The sequence below is a fragment of the Lontra canadensis genome, unplaced genomic scaffold (assembly GCF_010015895.1).
Source record: "Lontra canadensis isolate GAN:19392208 unplaced genomic scaffold, GSC_riverotter_1.0 scaffold67, whole genome shotgun sequence".
In the NCBI taxonomy this organism is placed as follows: domain Eukaryota; kingdom Metazoa; phylum Chordata; class Mammalia; order Carnivora; family Mustelidae; genus Lontra; species Lontra canadensis.
In genome coordinates this window covers 5,219,509-5,237,535 of record NW_022631061.1, presented here as the reverse complement: position 1 = coordinate 5,237,535, position 18,027 = coordinate 5,219,509, and the positions used below count along the sequence as shown (strand labels likewise).

The 18,027-nt window shown below is 38.7% G+C and overlaps 1 protein-coding gene across 6 annotated transcripts in view; it reads left to right on the top strand.

The window, feature by feature from the left end:
- STARD13 (StAR related lipid transfer domain containing 13) overlaps positions 1 to 18,027 on the top strand; it is a 233,929-nt gene that overhangs the window by 188,667 nt on the left and 27,235 nt on the right. For all 6 annotated transcript variants that reach the window (XM_032880033.1, XM_032880037.1, XM_032880032.1 and 3 more), the window contains one exon: positions 8,232 to 8,295. In XM_032880033.1, the coding sequence (XP_032735924.1) occupies positions 8,232 to 8,295 (64 nt within the window). The remainder of the gene's footprint in view (positions 1 to 8,231; positions 8,296 to 18,027) is intronic.

The window sequence follows — 18,027 nt, the reverse complement described above, 5'->3', positions numbered from 1 at the left end:
CAGAGTGGGACACGGCTGTTCCTGAACCTACACCAACACATCATCATCACCCAAAGTCCATTATTTGTGTTAGGTTTTACTCTTGGTCTTACACATTCTCTGGGTTTGATAAATGTGTAATGAGTTGTATTCACCATTATAGTACTACACAAAATAGTTGCACAGCCTGAAAATCCTTTGTGCCTTGACTATTCAACTCTCTCTCCCTCTTACCTCCTGAAAACCAGTGATCTTTTTAACGTCTCCATAGTTTTGCCTTTTCTAGATTGTTCTATAGTTGGAATAACACAGTATGTAGCCCTCTCAGACTGGCTTCTTCACTTCATGATTTGTCTTTTCGTGGCTTGATGGCTCAATTCTTCTTAGTGCTGGATAATATTCCATTATCTGAAAGTACTACAATTAATTTATCCATTCATCTGCGAAGGGACATCTGGTTGTTTCCAAGTTTTTGCAGTTGTGAATAAAGCTGCTAGAAACATTCCTGTGCAGGTGTTTTTTTTTTTTTTTTTATGTATACATAAGTTTTCAACTCATTTGGATAAATGCCAACGAGTGTGATGGTTCAGTCCTATGGTAAGAGTATGTTTGGCAGTAAGAAACTACCAAACTATCCTCCAAAGTTCTGTGCCATTTTCCATTTCCCAGCTGCAAAGAATGAGCATTCATGTTGGTCCACATTCATGTTAGCATTTGGTGTGGTCAGTGTTTCAGAATTTTGTCATTCTAATAGGTGTACCATGTTTATCTCATGGCTATTTTAGTGTGCAATTCTATAATGCGGTATGATGGTAAGCATCCTTTTATATGCTTACTTGTCATCTGTGTGTCTTTGATAAAGTGTCTGTTCAGACTGTTTGCTTACTTTTTAAATGGATTATTTGTTTTCTTATTAAGTTTTAAGGGTTCTTTGTATGTATTTGCTAATAGTCCTTTTTCAGATATATTTTTTGCATATATTTTCCCCAGATCTATAGCTTTTCTTCTCACACACTTGACAGTGTCTCACAGAGAGCAGAAGTTTTTAATTTGAATGAAGTTCAGTTTATCAGCTATTTATTTAAAGATCATACCTTTGGTGTTGCATCTAAAAAGTTACCACCAAACCTAAGATCATTTAGATTATTTCCTTCTATGTTATCTTCTAGGAGTTTTATAATTTCATATTTACATTTAGGTCTGCGATTCATTTTCAGTTAATTTTTGTGAAGGGTCTAAAGTCAATATCTAGATGGATTTTTTTTTTTTTTTTTTTTTTTTTTGGTGTGTAGATGTTCAGTTGTTTAACACAGTTTGTTGAAAGACTATCAGTTCTCTATTATATAACATTTGCTCCTTCATCAGAGATCAGTTGACCACACTGTATGGGCTATTTCTGGGCTCTCTATTTTATTTCATTGATATACTGTCTATTCTTTTACTGATACCATACTGTCCTGATTACTTTAGCTTTATAGTAAGTCTTGAAGTTGGGTAGTATCAATCCTCCGGCTTCCTTTCTGTACTCCAGTATTATGTTGGCTATTCTGTGTCTTTTACCTCTCCATCTGAAGTTCAGAATCAGTTTGTTGTCTTGTAATTTTTCACTTAATATTGGACATTTTAAACATTGTAACGTAGCAACTCTCAAAATCAGACCCCACCTCTCCCCAAGGTTTGTTTTTGTTGCAATTATTTAGTAACTTTCCTCAGCTAATTGTCTAAAGTCTGAATCCTTTGCAATATATTACCACTGAAGTCCCTTCTTAGAGTAGAGGGTCAGCAAATGACAGAGATTTCCTTAAGTGCCTTGAACCAGTACTTCTCCCAGCTTTGCCAAAAGCTCTTCGTGCATATTTGGCTATGGTTTCAGTGTTCCAGCAGGAAGTTGATAACTCTTCCTTAGCTTTTATTTCCTGCTTGTGCAGATCACCAATATCAGACAGAGGCGAGAAATTAGGACCTTCTCATACCTTTTCCAGGTATGCACACAGTTCTGCATATGTGCTTGACTTGTAGATTTCTAAGAATATGTTAGAACTTTTCTAAGTCCCCTATGGACATCTCATTCCTGCAGCTATTCTTTTCATTTCTTTTGGTTCATATCTTATTTGGCCCAAACGTTATCTCCATTTCAGGCAGATGTGATATTAAATAATTGCCACTGATTGTTTTTGACAAACGTACTAGGAAAAAAACTATTCTCAGTGATGAGCTCAGAGTCACGTTAAATGAAGATAAGCCCTATGAATGGGAGCATTCAGGGAATTGCCAGACAGCTCAGATAATGATAGTCCTTTAATAATGGAGCTTTTGGGGAGCCAAACCCATTCTGCCCTCTCCAGGGGCTTCTAGGCTGTCAGTTTTCACAGCTACTCTGATTGTGATGCTGTTGTTTTTCAAAGCTTCTGCAAAACTGAGAAAAGAAACATGAGAATAGGACAAATTCAGATGCCTCAAATCTCACTGTTCTTACATAGATTCAATAATTTTTTTCCTTAAATAAACAGTACTTGGATTATTTCAAGCCTTTATTAATTTTCAAAGTTCTTCAAAAGTTGATTTTTACAATCATTGCCAATATTATTCTTGCTTTTATAGAGTCCCAGAGTGTTAGAGATTTTTATTCCACCATTCCCACTGATGTCACTCACTTACAGTGTTTTTTATTCAGCTTTATTAGAGTATAAAATACATTCAACAAAAATCACCAACTTAAAATATACAACTTGATGAATTTTGTTAAAGATATACAGTTGTGTAACTATCACCACAATCATGATATAGAGCATTTCCATTATCTCAAAAAGTTCTATATTGCTGGCATTTGGCAACCACTAACCACTGAACTGTTTTCTGTCACTACAGGGCTACCTTCTCTAAAATTTTGTATAAATGGAATTTTATAGTAATGCTCTTTGCATTTGGCTTCTTTCACTTAACATAATGCCTCTAAGACTCATCCATTTTGTTGCATGTATCAGTAGTCAGTGCCTTTGGATTGTTGAATATTTCATTATAGGTATGTGCCACAATTTTTATTTCTGTTAAGGGACCTTTGGGTTATTTCCACTTTTTGGTTATTTTCTGAACAAATCTGCTATGAACATTTAAGTACAGGTCTTTGTATGGATGTATGATTTATTTTATCTTGGATATAAATAAGAGTAGAGTCGCTAGGTCAATGCTAAGAAAATATTTTAATTTTACAAAATTGCCAAATTATTGTCCAAGGAGGTTGTATCCTTTGGAAGTTTCAGTGATTCCATGTCTTTGCTAAAACTTAGTATTGTCAGTGTTTTTAATTTAGACATTCCAGTGTATGTAGTGGTGTCTTATTATTTCAATTTGCATTTCTTCCCTGATTACTGATGTTAAGCATCTTTTCATGTGCTTATTTGCCATTTGAATATCTTCTTTTAGAACTGTATGTTAAAATATTTTGCACATTTTTAAAATCAGATTGTTTGACTCATTATGGAATTTATTAAGGAGTTCTTTATTCTGGATACAAGTCCTTTATGAGATGCAGGTTTTGTAAATATTTTCTCCAAATAGAGAAGCAATTCTTAAGGTGCCAGCAAATATCTGAGTTGAGGGGAGATAAAAGGACCTAAATCTACATGGTCAAATCTAGTTTGAGTCTCTAGCTTTAAAAAATGGTAAATTAGCTTCCTGTTTGTGTCAGAAAGTATAAAGCATATTCAGGCATGTGATATATAAAGGATGAGCCCTTTGGTGGCTTTTGTATATGTAGTAGGTCAAAAACTTTTACATAAAATAAAAAGGTTTGTTTGTGTGCTTCCAAAGTATAATGGAAGAACAAGTTTATTAGAAAAGTAAATTTTATAAATACTAGGCAATCTTTACCTAAACAAACCTGCTACAGAGCTGCCAAATGAGCAACATGGACTTATTTAAGCTCTTACATATCATATGTTTATTTAAGCTCTTATATATCTCATTATATACCCAAGTGAAAATGTATATATAAAAGGTACCTCACATACCACTTTTAGCTTTTAGGCAGTGATGTTAACATGGGTGGAACTGGACAAAGAGATAGGCTGTCAGCTATAAGAGCAAAGGCCAATCCCATGCTAAAGATAGCTTCAGACTAAATGCTCAGTTTCTAATCCAGGGTTGCTTATTATATTTGACACTAATGAATGTGTAGTCAGTGGATAAATTGGAGATGGCTGAAAATGAGGGGAATCATCAAATATTTTTAAATAAATGAATGACATGAGAAAAAGTTGAGAAATAGAACTGATTTTAATTGAAGCATTTGAAGTGGTAGTGAAACCAATGAAGAGGCTATTGCCTGACTTTAGGTAAAAGTTGAGAAAGCACCAAAGTAGGACCAAAAAAGAGGCAAGACTTCAAAAATATCAAGGAAGTATAATTGACAGGATTTGGTGATCAAATGAACACAGATCTTTTTTAAAAGTGTCCAGATGACTCCATATTCCAGTGTGGGTGGCCTACTTGGTGATGCTCTTAATCAAGATAAGATATGAAGTAGCAGAAGCAGGTTTTGAAGAGAATATAATGAGGTCAGTTTTGAAAGTTGAGTTTAAAGGGCCAGCAGAGCCCCACAAAAAGGGGTGAGGTTAGTGAGTATTTAGAAATGTAACTATGGGGCTCAAGTGAAGTGTCTGCGCTAGAGAAAGGGGATTGGGCATCATCAGAGTCTAATTTATTTTAAGATGGGATAAGATATTTCAGTATACTTATACAGAGTAAAAAGCAAAAACTACAGTCTAATTTCTAAAAAATATTAGTAGTTAAGGGCAAGTACTACTTGGTGACAGGAAGGAGACAGTGTTTCAAGAGATGAGAGAATTCATGATCTTGAATGCCAAAGAGAAGAGTTTCAAGGAATAGAGAGTGGTAATTAGTGTCCATTGCTACAGATAGGTCTTTGCTAAAAAAAGTTATGGAATTTGATGAACAAAAAGCCATTGGCCAAAACTGGAAACAGCCACTTTTGACCATGTCCATCAGCAAAAAAGTATGCAAAACCAGTTGCATATCTTCATACCATGGAAAACTGCTCAGCGATTATAAGGAATGATTACTGCGATACTCAGTAAAATGGATCAATTTCAGAAACATCGTGTTGACTAAAAAAAAGCCAGACACACAAAAGTACATACCATGTGATTCCATTTTTATGATAACCAAGAATTGGCAAAATCAGTCTATGGTGACAGAAATCAGAAAGAGGGTGTCGCTGGGGGTGATGAGAGGGGATGTAGTAAGGAGAACTGATGGTAAAGGAGCACAAGAGAACTTTCTCATGGGAAAAAATGTTCTTTATTTTGTTTGAGAGTAGTTAAAATTGCCAAAACTCATTGAGCTGAAAATTTAAAGCCGATGCAAGAAAAAGTCATTGGTCAAAGATGGGAGACTGAACATCTGACTTTTCTTGCTTTCTAAATTTTCACTGATGTAGAGAGACATACCTTCACGAAAGCAAGGAGAGAGACACCACCACTACAAAATTTTCAAAGCAGAGAAACAGAAATAACGTAGTAGGGAACTTGGCAAGCCCAAGAAATGAAAGCTAAGTGGTCATTGAAGTAAGTCATAAACTAACTCAGTCTCTACCACAGTAATCCTAAAAAGCTCCAAATGGGGAATGATGTTTAAAGTAGGTTAAAAAGAAGAGAGTTGTTTGAAATTCTGTTTTAAAGTAGCTAGACCTCTCAATTTACTCCCCCAATTTATATCCAGGAGACTTTTCTTTCCCACCATCAGCACAAGACAAGATTATTCTCTGGAGAGGTTAAAACAGAAGCTCCCTATGTTGGGAGACACCAGGCATAGTTGAAGTGGGGGGGGGGGGCACTCAACTTGGTATTTACATTCCAAATATTGAGGTTCTTGGCCTCTTTTGTAATTCAGCTCCAGAATATTAGAAAACATACTCCAGGAGAATCTGAGAATCCGAGTGCTGAGAAATCTGATCAGTCCATGATAATAAAATAAAATAAAATAAAATTATAATAAGGGCAGCAAACCCCAGCTAGAACAGGTCAGAAGGTTCTGAGAGAAACATTACAAAAAAATTAGATTAATAGATATTAATAGATTAATGCACTTAGGGAGCTAGAGATAGCTGAGGAAGTATTTGAGTTTTAATTTAGGAATAAATACATTGAAAACTAAGGAAACAAACTGGATGCATATTAACTCCTGGGATAATGAAAAGTTGAGAATGGAAGACAAAGTCATCAGAGTATAATATATGTGTGAACAACATTTACATGGTCAATAGTAAATGTAATAAACACTGAATATTGATTTATCAAAAAGTTATGAAATTATGACATAACTATAATAATAGATAAAGGGTATGAATGTCTGTGGGGAAGGTGAGGGATGGGAATAGGTAGTAAAAAACAAATCTTCACTGTTCATAGAACAAAGTCTAAAAATAATGATTTGACCTGAAAAATTAAGAAGTAGCAGCATGGGACGCCTGGGTGGCTCAGTCTGTTAAGCGTCTGCTTTCGGCTCGGGTCATGATCCCAGGATCCTGAGATCGAGTCCCACATCGGGCTACCTGCTCAGTGGGGAGCCAGCTTCTCCCTCTCCTTCTGCCTGCCTCTCCCCCTGCTTGTGCTCTCTCTCTCTCTCTCTGGCAAATAAATAAATAAGATCTTTTAAAAATAAAAAAGAAGTAACAGCATTAATGCCAACAAAAGAAATAAGTGAAAGAGTTGCCTCCAAAGAGGGGGGTAAATGGAAAAGGACAGGAATGTAATATTTGACTCTTTAAACCTTATGCATTCAATCTGTATGATGTTTAAAAAGTAATGAGATCAAACAAAACAGTCAAGGTATTTACAAATAGCATTTCATGAAATTGGGTTGTAATGGATTGAAGAGTGAATGAATGAAAATTGAAATGGTTCTCAGTAAACTGAGTAGGATAAGGAGGGGAATATTGAGGTCAGTAGTATGGTTGCTTGAAGAAAAACTTAGGGTTAAGGGAGAATTAATAGTTAGTGTGATCTTGGTTATTTAGGTAGCTAACTAATTGATTAGTCAATTTCTTCCAGACAGGGATCCTCTTAAAGAGAAGAAAGCAGTTGAGAGAATCTGCTGAGGTGAGGGAATAAATCAGGTATCGTGGTACCAGATGAAGTGGTAGATGTTGAAATCAGTAACAAGGTTAAATAAAGGGTTAGTTTTGAAAAAGAAGAGAAACATCCTGTTTGTGTGTGTGATGAAGGAAAGGATTAATACAAGAATTCATGTCCAAGGGCTTATACTTAGCTGTACTTTCTCATCGGCAGCAGCGGCTAAGTCCTCTGTGTGGGACTGGGATATTTTTCACAATCTGAAATTGGGAGCCAACCAGAGGAAAAAAATGAAAGGAATGCTGGGTAGCAATTTTCGGAGCCCAGCTGAGGCTGAAAATCAAAATGTATTTATTCGTCAGCACGGGCTGCCATAACAAAATACCACAGACTGGGTGTCTTAAACAACAGACATTTATTTCCTCACAGTTCTGGAGGCTGGAAAGCCCAAGATCAAGGTGCCAGCAGGGCTTAGTTCCTGGTAAGCACTCTCTTTCTGACTAGCAGACAGCCACCTTCTCACTGTTGTTCTCACATGGCAGATTGAGAACAAGCAAGCCCTCTAGTGTCTCCCCTGATAAGGAACCAATTCTGTTGGATCAGGGCTCTTTCCTGTGACCTCATTTAACCTCAATTATTTCTTACTCCACATACAGTCACACGGGGTTAGGGTTGCAACATATGAATTTTGGTGGGGACCCAATTTAGTCTATAGCACGTATAATTCAGCACCGAGTTATTTTTCCATTTATACCCACCAGCCCAAGAGCCAGGGAGAAGACAAATGGTTGAGTTGATATGAATTTGGGGACTAGCATGGTCGAGGCGGCAAATGAATAGAGGGGCTGATGAGAACAGGGCTAAAAGGACTGTTCATAGGTTCCAACAATGGTGGAAAGGGAAGCCAGGAAAAGACTGAGTTTAGATTAGGGACTGGGCAGGGATTGGTAGCCTCCACGGCAGAGTCTTCTCAAGATCGGGGGCTGGAGCACCAACGGGAGCACTTCTGTAGCACATCTGATTGGGTGCAGTACTTTCTTGGGACATAACTTCTTATTTCTGCACTTTTGACTTTGTTGACAATAAATGAGAATTATCAAGCTGAAAAGAAAATTTAGGTTTATTTGTAGTAGCAATCATCACCTTTTTCTTTCTTTTTAGACGACTAAATACATTGAACAAGTGTGCCTCAATGAAACTTGATGTGAACTTCCAAAAGAAAAAGGTAGGTGTCTCTACCTTGCTAAGATCATGGCTGTATTAACAAAAGAAGCTCACGGTCATAGATTAAGGACATCCGTAAACCCAAGCGAAATTCTGAAATGCCTAACAATCTGTTTGTTCTCCAAATATCTCTTCTTATCATAACCATCATAAATAAGTCCATTAAAAACCCAGGCCAGGATCCAATCATTTCACCATTTGTTTTGCTATAGTTTTTGTTTTGTTTTTTTGATCAGAGGGTTTGCATAAAGATATGACATGTCGTCTTTTTGGTCATATTTTAAAAGTTTCTTTAGTTGTAAATATCCACTCCATATCAGAATCAAATACTCCACAGTGATTCGTAGATTAAGAGAATGCAGAGCAGAACCCCTGGGTCCATGCCAAATGTCTTCTATTTCGTCCTTTTTAATGGCATTTCATTTCCACGTATGCTTGAAGATGTGCTCATCCTCGGGCAGGATCATTTCATAATGGTCGAGGGGATGTCAGGGAATGTGGTGACACGATCCTGAACCTGCCTCCTCCTCACCCTTCCTCCTCCTGTGCGCTTTTCTCTGGTCACAAGGAATGTCGTTCTGCTTTACGAGTCCCTGTGCTCCTCCCTGTTCCAGGACTCGCATGTGCTATTCTGTCTGTACGAATGAGACTGGAGATTTCAGTTCTAAAATAGAGCTGGACTTTATTGAGCTCTTAATGTTTTCTAGGAGCTACATTACGTACGTACCATGCAGGATCTCATTTAACCCACCGAGGTAGGGATCCTATGTTTCCTGGGGGAAGGAAAGTAAAACTTGAACAGGTTGTCATTTGTTCGCAATCTTTCGGCGAGTGGCAAAGCTGGGTTTCAGACTCACTCCAAAACCCAGATTCCTCATGGCCACCACCGTGCTGAAAAACCTCGCTCTCTCACTGAACTGATCCTTTTGGGAAATTCAGAATTAAGATCGTTCATACTTTTTTTCATTTCACGTCTCCAGTTTGTAAGAAATCAAGCCCCAGTATATTTTGAGGAAGCAGAGAAAACATCTTTGAGTTAAAACAAAGTGCTCTCTTTATCCTGGTCTACACAGAGAAATCATTAAATCCAATGGATTTTTAGTCACTCCGGAGTAACCTAATCTTTAAAAATAACCTTAACTTGAATTTCTGTTCTAAAATAGCGCTCAAGGGGCGCCAGGGTGGCTCAGTGGATTAAAGCCTCTGCCTTCGGCTCGGGTCATGGTCCCAGGGTCCTGGGATCGAGCCCCACATCGGGCTCTCTGCTCAGCGGGGAGCCTGCTTCCTCCTCTCTCTCTCTCTCTGCCTGCCTCTCTGCCTACTTGTGATCTGTCTGTCAAATAGTAAATAAATAAAATCTTTAAAAAATAAAAAAATAAAAGTAAAATAAAATAGCGCTCAAAGGGGAAAAAAAAAGAAAGCGAATGAATTTTGGTTGACCTCACCTTAGAAACAATTTAGGGTTTGAGTTAGAAACCAAAGGATTTAAGCTAATGAGGTAAAAGAGCAGAAAACAATATCCAAAGGAATATTAAAATATGAGCAATTTGTCTAGGCTGAAGACAGATTAAAAATGTGGGAATAAATGTCCCAATAGTGGCGTTGCTGAATAGACCCCTTGAGAAGCAGACATACGTTGGAAGCAGGAGGGTCAGATGTTGCTTTGGTTGTAACACATGGTTCTTCTTAAAACCGACACAGCCACGCCTGCGCGTCTAAAGCGTGACTGGTCTATACGGCTTCCTATCCAGATCTGTAGCTACACTGTGTTACGGAAGACAAAAATTAAGGACATGATTTGTCTTCAGCCAAGTGGAATGACGGGACTCTCACCCAGTCACCAGTTTTTCAGAAGCTGTGAGATGTGAGATGGGCCCAGATGCCATTGGCTGGGCTCTTTATGTGTTACCTTCACAAAAGCTCCTCTGTAAATTGGTCACTCCAGTCTTTCTGACATTCTTAATTTCTTCCTGATGTTGGATGTAGTGGCGCACGCCCAGACAGCCCTGGCTTAGCTAGAGGCCTCACAAATGCATGTACCCGAATAAAATACTGCTTTTCACGTTGTAAAGTGAGAAGACATGGCCTGAATTTTCAAATAAATAATTTCAACATGTGGTCTCCACCGCCCCGTGGATCTCAGTAATGACCCACATCGGGGGCTGTGGGCTAAGAAATTATGCAGGAGACCCTGTGTGGAGGCATGCGTTCCTGTCATCTGCCCCTTTCACAAATCATAAGCTCATCCTTTATTTTACTGAAAAAAAAAAAAAAAACCCGAAAAATAAATACAAGCTAGGAATAGGCCAAGTGATTCAAATATAGAAAGTGAAACTTGAGGAAAGCACCCTGTGACGCTGCAATCATTCCGGAATTAGTGTCTTTGAAAGAAAAAAAAAAAAAAGAAAAGACCAGTAGTAGCATTTCCTCTAGGTACATCCCCATTTTAGGCAATCCAAGAAATAAAAATATAATCCTCAGCTCTCATCTGCAAAGGCCCAGACATGTGTAATTCTACAGAAGGTCATCCCCAAATCGCCCAACTGTCCAGAGTCACAGTCCTTCTTTCTCCCTTTGGGGCCTCTGCAGGGGCTGTGTGTGGTGGCTTCACTGTGTGGTGGGCAGCAAACACTCACACGGAGCGTATGTCAGCCCTGTTCCTCATCATGGGCTCCGTTTCACAGACGCAGGGGCCAAAGTGACAGACTCACTCAAAGTCAGGCAGAAATAGGCAGGGTTTGACCCCAGATATTCGGGCACCAAACTGCCCCTCCTTGCCTTTCAAAGAATTCAGAACTGTGCTGGAGTCTGAGTGAGCTCCTGAAGCTTGGCCCAAGACAGAGTTTCCCCAGACATACATACGTTATATGTTTCTCTTGTTTTTAGAAGAGAGATGTTTCTTGCCATCTGTACAGAAGGCTACGATTTATTTAATGTCTTCGTGGAAAACTATCTCTGGATCTCTTACAGTGAATCTCATTGCTTTGCTTTGCATTTCCTTCTTGTTTGATTTTTTTTTTTTTAATTCTGAAGAGTTTGGTGGGTTCACCCAAGAGAGAAAAAAACAAGTCCACAAATAGAGAAGGATGGTGAAGCCTCCTAGTTAGGCACGTACTTTTCTTGTGGATCAAATGCTATTTGTAAAGCCCCAAGAAAAATGAAGTCACTCTAGCCTCCCCCGCTCAAGATAGTACCATAAGATTTTTTCCTTGCACGAGAGAAAAGCGTTTCTTCAGAGATTCAAGATAACCTTCCTGTCTCTGGGAGAGTCAGGTAGAGAAGACCATTCTCAATCTTGGCCACACACCTCACTGAAAAACTTACTAAAACCCAGCCAAAAAGCATTCCAGCAACTGGCACCCCACCAACAGCTCTGCAAGTAGTACATTCCAGCTTCTGAACAGGTGGACTCAGCCACTCAGCTCCAGTTAATTCTAATGGAGGATATATTCTAAATTTCTATGTAACTATGCGTTCGCTGCCTCTTGCAGCTGTGGACTTGGGTGGGGTCCTGTTTCCAGTGTCAAGATATGGCCAAATTCCATCAGGAAAAAAAAAAATTCTTTTGCCGTGTCTAGTTGGCATTTGTCTCTGAGGAATATATAATTTCACTAAGAATGTTCTAATTTTTTAGAAAAAAATAAATATCGGCACTCCCTCTAAATTAAAAACTCCAAAAGTCCAAAGCACAGGCAGACCTACTTGTTTTCAGAAAAGTGTTTCCTCTCCATTATTAACTACACAATTCATCCTTGCTTCGTGATGACTTTAAAATCCCCCAGTTATGGTGACTGTTTATGTGGTATGACTTCTCTTCAAAGTCAGAGGCCGAAGAGTCCAATGAGACTATCTGTTAAATGAGGAAGGAGAAGGACACGTACGCACACAAGACTCTTCCCGAAGATGTCCCAAGAGAGAAAGAGGGACTTCAAAAGGTTCTGGTTAAAGTTATAGTTTTAATAAAGCTCTCTGAAATCACGACCAGAGGTGGAAAGCGACACAGAAATCATGACTAATTGCCACCTTGCAGCCAGCCTCTCCTGGCCTGGGTGCCCATCAGCGTTTCAGAGGAGCTGCAGCTGTTGCCCAGGGGCCTGGTCTCTGTTCCACTTCACCCACTCCCCGCCTGTCACACAGGCCCCCGTCTCTCCCACCAGGTTAGACACCTCTCTACAGCTCCAAACAGCAGGGTCAAATGAGAGAAAGATGACATTTTATTCCAGCTCTCACTTAGCTGGAAAGTATTACAGTCTTGAATTGAAGATAATTGCATGGAAATATCCTAGAACTGTAGGATCTATGAGTTGGAAGGGATGTTCTGTCATCTCTTCCAGCCTCTCATCCACTACAGAATTACTTCTGAGGGCTTCGCTCATAGGTCACTCAGCCTCTGCTTGTCTCTGCTTGTCTGCTTCCAGACGTGATGAGCTCACTGCATTGCAAGGCAGTTGATTTTCTTTCTAATTATTAGAAGTCTTCCAGATAATAAGCTATTTGATGTAAACTTTAGTCAGTTGGGTTCTAGCTCTCTCCTCTGAAGAAGCACCGAAATAGAGATTTCACTTTTCATACGGCAACCCTTCAGCTCTATCCTCTAGATTGGGGGTTGGCAAACCACTGTTCCTGTTTTTGTAAAGAAAGTGAAAGCTGTATTAGAACAAAGCCCACTCATTCTTCTGGCTATAACAGCTGAGTTGAGTAGGTGTGGCAGAAACTTCGTGCCCCAGAAGCCTAATATCTGTGACCCTTTACAGAAGGTTTTCTGACTTCTGCTCAATCTAGAACAAAGTTTCTCAAACTGTCTACAGGGAGTGACTTGGGGTTCTGTTGTTTTAGTTTTAATTTCCGGTCTGCCACTTACCAGGATACTTTTGTAAAATTCAGTACAAATGAATTATTAGAAATAGGAAATGAAAAAAGTTACAGAAAATATAAACCTCATTGTTGTATTATTAGACTCAACAAACACAAAAGTTGCATTCCGATGAATATAATCAAGCCAAATATAATGGGAAATAGAAAAGAGTTACAAAAACTGTGTACAATTTTATTGAAAGTGTATGTATAGGCAATTGATAAGAATCGTGATTACACTCATAACCTTTTTGTTGTTCAGCTGTTGTAACCGAACCAAAAGTTTACTTTGAAATAGCAGTTTCCCATGTTAAATGCCTATTCACACACTTTGATCAAATGCTAAGACTGTGAGTATTCATGACGGCGAGTTTCCTGTTTGTTACCTAATTTAGGCTGGATTGCCAACAACAGTATATTCATGGGGAAGAATGTGTATCTCTAAATTTTGTTTGTTTGTTTTAATCCTAGTCCTCATAAAGAAACCAGTCTCACAGAGCATACTGACTACAATTGGAGAAGGGGTTTTAAAATAATTTTTAAAAGCTTAAAGTATTCCTTTTTACCTTCTATTCAAGATGAGCTAAGTGAAGCTGTATTTTCGATAAGGTTGTACTGACCTCTTTGAAGATTGCTCAGTCTGGGGACTGGCAGCCTCTTGACCACACTTTGAATAGCACTGGTCTAGAATTTCTCATTTCTAAACCACACTCTTAGTTCTCTCAATCATCGTTCAGGGGAATTGTGGTTCCTAGGTCCTTGGCTATCCTGATTACTGTTCTCTAGAAATACAGCCCTTTCCATGTGCCTCTTAGAATGTTTCCGATGGCCGTGACCAGGGCACAACACAGTGGGGCTCCAACCTGAAGTCTTGAGATCCATGCTCTGGTCAGGTATCCTAAAGTTAGTGTCTCAGTTTGTTAACCACATTACATGGTGAATTCACATTAAGCTGAAATCTACAACTCTCAAAGCTATTAATAGGAACCGCTATTACACTAAATCTATTCCATCCTGCACGCGCTATACTTAATTTTTGTAGTTAGGGTCTTTATATTTTACTTCACGACATTTCATCTTAATATCAGGCCATCCTTCAATTTTGTTAAGATCTTTATACATCTCGGTATCACCAGTCTCTAAAAACAGTAATTAGCTTTACATTGCCCTTTAAGACTTATGTGGCATTTTCACATTTAATCTCTTGTGGGTGTGTGGACAGATCACGCTAGATGTGTATTATTATCATTCCCATTTACAGCTGAGGAAATTGACTCTCAAAAAAGGTACCTTGTTCAAGATCACTTGGTGAATTACCTTGTGCCGTATTCATACTTTAAAAATGTGAATTATCCTGGCTCATTCAAATTTTTCTTAAAATGGACATAACTTTGAGGCATCCTTCAGAGATCTCTCCCTTAGTTGCATTCAGCCTTTTGATCACACTCTTTGGTGTGAGTTACTCTACCAGTCACCAGCAAAACTCTCTGTGGCATCAAACACAATTAGCCGTCTTGGCCACAACAATATCATGAGAACCTCCTGTCAGTTCTTTTGATAGAATCCAGACGTGTCTAGATTTCCATGGTCTACTAAGCCATTGAGACGGGATTAAAGTTTGTTTGGTGTGTCTTTTTCTCATAAATACATCTATCTGACTCCTAGAGATTTCCATTTTGCATTTCTAAGTAATCATACTGTTTTTAGCCTCAAAAAAATTATCAAACAGTTGAAATCTCAACATCTCTTAATCTGTACACTTCCGCAATTATTACTGGAGAGTCTGCTCTATGCATGATAGTCTGCTGGGCCCTGATTTTTTTTTTTAATGACTCAATCTAGGGCAGTGTAATTTTCATATGGTGGAACATGACCCATTGGTGGGTTGTGAAATCAGTTGGGTGGGTAAGGAACAATATTTTTTAAAAATGAAATAGACCGAACTAGATTATGAAATATCAGTATAAACAAGGATAATTATTATTAACATTATTTTGTTTGTTTATTGTAATATATGTGTGCCTTAAGCTGTGATGGAAAAGTTTTTATCATATGTATTTTTATTGTACATACAATAAAAAATATTTTATTATATGTAATATCAATACCTTGAAAGATTCTGCACTGGTGGAAAGAACAGAATCATGTCACAACCCTTGGGACATACTATAATAATTATATGCACAAGGTGCAAAAGGAAAATAGGTGTTTTTTTCTTTTTTTCTTTGTTTTGTTTTTGTTTTTGTTTTTGTTTTGCTTTGGTTTTCATTTGTTTGTTTTGGTTAAAAGACCTAAATACTGGAAAATTCCCCTGAACCACTGGCCTTTTTTCCAGGAGTTTACTGCTGTTTCATATGACTTGGTTGGATTGTAAATACCTTCCTGTTGCTCAGAGCTAGCATAATAAGCTCTTAGAGTCTAGCAGTCAGGGGCAGACTTTCCAGTCCCAGTCCACAGTGCCCAGCTTGGCATCTTTTCTTGACCAAAATAAAGGAATCCTTATCCAACTAGTATGTGGTTTGTTAGCATCAGTAACTAAGTTTGGGCTAGCTTGAGAGAGAACTCGCCAGAGCCCACACCGTACAGCGTAGTTTCTATTTAAAATATCTACTTTTTTTTTAGAAGTTATCCTTTTCTGGCCTCCTCAAAAAGTATTTGCTGAAAGGGCTCTTTCGGAATGATCACTTAATATCAACTTCTTATCACTAGCTTCCTGAAATGTGATATGAAAATCCAGTGGGCTCAATCTTCAACCTATTATGGTGCCTAATATATAAATAGCCCTCAAATATCAAGTCTTGTGTCAGTCACAGGGAAAGAGAAATCAAAAATGCTACAGAAAAAGTATAACTTTGATTCATCATCCTAGAATCTTTCCTTTTTTCCAGTTGTACATCTTTTTAAACTTCTTTGCCAAAGCTTCATATAACCTTTTTTTGAACTCAAAGCTAATTTCCCAATGTGATCCCAAAGCGTGTAATTCTCCATTAGTACCTTAGTTTGTTTGGTTTTTTGTTTGTTTTACTTTCTTCCACCTTCCATCATACATGAATGTTCGAATTTGTCACTTAGTACAACTCATGTGAATCTAAATTTTCAAGAAATAAGAGAGAATGGGGAGATGCCAGTATTGATTGATGGAACATCTGTTTACTTTTCTTCAAGACCAGAATATATTAAAAAATTAAGGGGAGTTAAAATGGGCATTAGGTACATAAAAAGATAGGTAAGCAGTCCTCTTAGATAGGCAACAAATAGATAAGCATTTGAGCCAACCTTGGAAAATAACAAACAAATACTCCTCAATGAGGCCCTACTGAATGCATTATTTCATTTAACTCCCTCAGCAAACCTATGAGGCAGAGCCTGTTTTTAGTCCCATTTCATGAGTGATAGAAACTTATTTTGGAGAAAGTAAGCAGTTTGCAATCATCTGAGTCCTTAACTGAAGTTACCAGAATTTGGAACCAGGTCTTAGAACCAGATGCCAGAGTAAAATGGAATCAACTTAATTCAGATAATAAAAAAAACATGGAGCAGTTACTATGTGCTTGACATTGGGGAGGATATAAATATGACCCTGAAACACTAGCCCTTCTCTTGATGAGCTTACCTCTAACGACTGACGGTAGATGCGAGTGGCATGAGCTTAAGTTGTCATTAGAATAAATGCTACAACAAAGATCTAATCCAAATGCTATAAAGCTCAGGGGAAAAATTAGTCATTGCCTTGGAGCAGTGAGGGAAGGCTTCAAACAATGCGGACCAGAGAGCAGAGTGCAGTGAACTTATGAGACACAACTGGAATGAGGCAAGAACAGTACATGGCAGGCAGGTTGAAAGGGCTTTGAATACCACGCTAAAGACTTCTGTGAAGGCCAAGGGACGCTGAAGGCTTCAAAGGTGGAAAATTACACGATCGTATTTGGATCGCACTGTGGAAAGCTGTTTAGATGCGGAAGACGCTGGCGACAAGGATTCTAGCCAGGCTTTTACTGTAATAGACCCAGACAGAGGTGCCAAGGGCCTACACAAAGGGAATGGGAATGAAGATATGAATGAGGGAACAGATCTGAAAGTCATTTCAGAGTTGAGTCTGGATAATATGCATGACGAGGCGGGGGAAGAAGCCGGTGAATCCATTCATCTTGGAAGGAGATTGGTATTTTTTGCCCTAGATCAAGGTCTGTCCTGGGCCACAAGGATTTGCAAAGATAAACGAGGCCATCTCTGGCCACAGGGAGCCCAGGCTGGCATCTCACAGGGGATTCATACTGGGGCAGCACCCAGATAGGTCAAAGAAATGAGTGAGGCACAGAGTGGAAGACAGGGCAGAGCCTGGGGGCTGCCTCAGCCCAGAGATGCACGCCTTGCCAAAGGCACTGAGCTTCAGAGTTGATTAAAAACAAGAAGGCTGGCCAAGCAAAGCCAGCAAGCTGGATTGGCCCCTCCTCAACTAGTGATGTCTAGAATGGCTCCCAAGTTTCTACTTAGAGGAATTCAGTGAGTAATTTCGCTGTTAATTTGTACAGGGGAATACATAGTAAGAATCAGGTTTGGGAGACTAAAGTAAGGAGTGTTAGCTTTGAGATAGACTGATGCTCAGGTTCAGAAGAGGGAAGCTGGAAATAGGGTCCTGGGGCTCAATGAAGAGGTTTCAGGAAAGAAGTAAGTGCCTTTTATGGCAGGAGTAAGTTTCTGAAAAAGAGAACTTGCAGGTGTTTTATATTTAGACATCTAGTGAGATGGTAATTATACCTCTTTGTAATCAGTCAAGGAAAACTTCTTGGAGAGGAAGGAAGGATTCAGAAACTCTATGAAAATTGAAGGGAAGAAAGCTTGGCAGGTTGAGAAGAGATCCTCCAGCCACGAGGGAGGA